The 3,673-nt window shown below is 51.6% G+C and overlaps 1 protein-coding gene across 1 annotated transcript; it reads right to left on the minus strand.

Annotated features, from left to right (window-relative positions):
* Nucleotides 1-330: 330 nt before the first annotated feature.
* Nucleotides 331-2,806, minus strand: HOXC11 (homeobox C11). The gene is made up of 2 exons (XM_074220729.1): nucleotides 1,982-2,806; nucleotides 331-587 (listed from the first exon to the last, which is right to left on the minus strand). The coding sequence occupies exons 1-2, from the start codon at nucleotides 2,652-2,654 to the stop codon at nucleotides 355-357; spliced, it is 906 nt and encodes a 301-aa protein (XP_074076830.1). The 5' UTR covers nucleotides 2,655-2,806; the 3' UTR covers nucleotides 331-354.
* Between the last annotated feature and the right edge of the window lie 867 nt (nucleotides 2,807-3,673).

Raw genomic sequence — 3,673 nt, forward strand, 5'->3', positions numbered from 1 at the left:
TTTAAATAAAAAGTTTTCATCTTGGCCAGGGAGGATTTCCACTGACGATTGGTCACCCTCCTCCCCCATCCCCACCCCCATACACAAAGTCCCTGACATCCACAATGACAGTCACAGACCAAATGTGGAGACAGATAGTTCTGGGGAGAGATTGAAGGGAGGGGTGGAAGAATTGGAGAGCCCCACAGCCCCCCACCGGTTGCCATAGTCCAGTTTTCCACTCGCAGAGAGAAGGCGAGTTAGAAAAATAAAATAAAATAAAATAATAAAATAAAATAACCTCACACCTTCCTCCCTCCCTCCCCTAACCTCCCCCTCCCAGTCCAAGGTTTACAGTAGAGCCCAGTCCAAGATTTACAATAGAGGGTTCCCAGAGAAATACTGCAGTCGGTCTCTGCTCAGTTTTTTCTCTTTCATTCTTCTGTTCTGAAACCAAATCTTCACTTGTCGGTCTGTCAGGTTCAGCATCCGGGACAGCTGCAGCCGCTTCTCTTTGTTGATATAGACGTTGAAGAAAAATTCTCTCTCCAGTTCCCGGATCTGGAATTTCGAATAAGGGCAGCGCTTCTTTCGGGTGCGGGGGGCGTCTAGGGGAGGGGAACAAGTACAAGGAGAGGGGGAAAGAGACAAGTCAGAAGTCAAAGACCCCAGAAACCTGGGGAGGAGACTCTCTCCATCCGCCCTAGCCCTGACCCTCGGCCTCTTCCTTCCATCCTGCTAGGGTGCTCTTGGAAGGAGGGCGCATACAGCCTCCCGACGACCACCAGAGTATATGGCCCGAGAGGCTCTGGGAGCAGACTTCCCCCGGAATTATTCGACCTGCTTATGTTATTCCCGGGAGTCATTTATATTGTTTGTATGTCCTTAATGTGGGTTAATATTTCAGAGAGGCAACAAGAAGGCACAAGCAGAGCCTGGAAGGAGGGACTGGGGAGAAAGAAAGAAAAATCTTCACATTTGCCTATCTCTTTCGTCTCCTCAGTCTTCACCTAAATTCTCCTAACCCCTTAAGGGCCTTCTTTACCCACTTAACCTCTTCTGTAGTGCCTATTTCCTAGAAATCTGTTGGGTCCTCACTCCGTCCTCTTGACCAAGTAAGTGGAATAGAAATCCGGGGAATGGTTAGGTGCATAGGCGCTCAATCCACTCCAGCCATCCAGGCCTAGTAGCTGGTCGGTGGGAAGCGAGAATGAACGCTTTTCCAGGAGGCCACTTCTTCCTAGGAGCCTGCATTTTTAGCTATTGAATTTTGCAATTTAGCCAAGCTTTGGAGCTGCTGACAGACGGGGAGAAAACCCCACCACCACTTTTTCCAGACCCCACAGAAGTGAGATAAAATACAACCTCCTGTAACTGTCCCCTCACTACCACTTTCCACCAATGGACTGAAGTGTTCTGCCCCTCGCCCTAAGGACCCCCAGACATTTCTTTTCCTTTCAGTTTTTAAAGAAAACCTAAAAGGAGATGAAGCAAACCATTCCTCGATTGCCTCTCTTGTTTAATGTTCTGCTCAATTGCCTCTCTAGCCCCCCCACCCCCCTCTCTCTCTCTCTTCTCTCGGTCTCACTCTCGCCCTCCCCTTTCTCCCCCTCCACTCCTCCCCTCCCTCCCACCCCTCAGCAGTTCAGTTCCCCGATCCTTCCTTCCTTCCTTAAATGCTCCTCTAAGTTCACGATCAAAGTTAATATCGCCCGCGATGGTGGCGCTTTTAAAAATTTCACAGACTAAGGGAGATAAGGGGGGGGGGGTTCTCAGAGCATTTCCAAAGAGCCCTTTTCCCTCGCTCCCCACCCTTTCTCCATCGTAAAAAGTCGAGTCGTTCGGAGAGAGGGCTTTGTAGGTTATAATAAAATCCTTTGAATGCTTATAAAACTCCACATAAAATCAGACCGACCCAAAACACGAGTCAACACCCCCCGCCTGCTTCCCCCCTCCGCCCTTAACCTCCCCCAGTTTACTGGCTAGGAGACTCGCTACCTACTGGAACTGGTTCCCTTGCTAGCCTCTTTGCTGGCGGAGTGGGAAGAGCCGGATGAGCTGGGGTTAGTGTTCTCCTCCTCGTCCTCCGGGTCTCCGCCGGACTCGGGCCGGGGAGCTAGGACCCCGGGCTGGGGGGGATCGGGTTCCCCCTTGCCTTCTCCCTTGCCCACACATGGGGGCTCGGCTGGTCCGTCGCTCCCACAGTAGGCATTGTCGAAGAATCGGTCGAAGGCTTGGGGCAGAACGCTGTTCTTGTTGACTGACGAATAGAAACCGGGACCCGGGTGGGGGGCGCTGGGGTGGTGATGGCTGCCGTAGGAGCCTTCGTTTTTCATGAGGATCTCGGTCACGGTGGAAGGAGGGAGGCATTCCCTGTGCATGAGCTCGTCCGCTGCGTAGCAGGAAGAGTAGCTGTTTCTGTGATGCCATTTCCCCGAGGTCTCCAGGCCATAGGAGACCTCCCGGACTGGGGGCACTTGGGTGGAGTAAGGGTAGGAGATCTGGCGAGAGGGGGCCTGGGGCAGGAAAGAAGAGACGGTGGAGAACTCGGGGACGTAGTAAGTGCAGCTGGGCAGATAGAGATTGGAGGCGCAGCTCCCTCTTTCGCCGAAATCAGCGCCCCTCTCTTTGCGCGACGGCGAGCAGAAGTTACCCAGGTTAACCGAGTTAAACATCGTTCTCCTTTTCTGCCTGCTCTAGATGGAGGTTTTGGACCCAGTCTAGCGAGGGGGGAAAAATTTGGGAAGGCGAGATGACGCGTTATCCGTCTTAGTCTCTCTCCCCGAGCACGTGATCCAAAGTAGATATTGTCATATATCAGTTCGGAGCACTTCAGAGACGTAGGAGGGGTTCTCTCTTAGGTAAGACCGGGGAGGTTCAGGCGATTGGTTTGAGAACACCGCAGAAACATTATGAAAATCAATTGCAGATTTGTATTCCTGTTCTCTCGTCACTCCCCTCCTCTCCATTCCAGGGAGCTAGCAAAAGGGGAGAGAGGGTGGGGGCGGGCGGAGAGGGGGAGTTTGGGGGGCTAGTTATATTTTCTTATCCCTACCGCTTTCCCCCTCAGGACTGAAGGAAGGGGAGGGAAGTTCTCACATATGGGAAAGGGGTCTCGCTCCCTCTCCCTCTATTTAGATAGGGACTAGGTGTGTGTATGTGATTGTGTGTGTGTGGGGGGGGGGTTGACATTCATTTCTATCCCTTTCCATCTGGGAAGAAGCGGATTTATTCTTCTCCCCCAGGGTTTTAATGATTTATTCCCTCGCCCTCACTATACACAGTAACCTGTTTGGCAGATTGGAAAAGAGTTTGGTAACTTCTTTGCTCCTGGATGTGGGGTCTAACGGAGGGAGGAGGGAGCCCTTTCTTTTCTTTTTGGGTGGACAGCAAGGTGAGAGAGTCTACCTCTGAGCATCCCAACTTTCTCTCACTCTTCTACTCCCTTCTCGACCGCTTTGGGATATGGAATTAGTCATCTATCAGAGGGGCGAGCCAACGAGTCCAGCCGGTGCCTGGCTAAGTCTGGGAAAAACCTCTTCTAATGTTGTGTTAAATATTTAGTAAGAGAGAGTGGCCCTGGTGAATATTTCATACCCGCCTTTATTGTCAATCAATGCGGAGAAAGCTAGACCCACTGTGGATTAAAACCCCCAAACCCCAAAGAAAAGGACTGATCCAAGCCATTTATCTT

Source organism: Macrotis lagotis, chromosome 2 (genome assembly GCF_037893015.1).
Source record: "Macrotis lagotis isolate mMagLag1 chromosome 2, bilby.v1.9.chrom.fasta, whole genome shotgun sequence".
Lineage (NCBI taxonomy): Eukaryota > Metazoa > Chordata > Mammalia > Peramelemorphia > Peramelidae > Macrotis > Macrotis lagotis.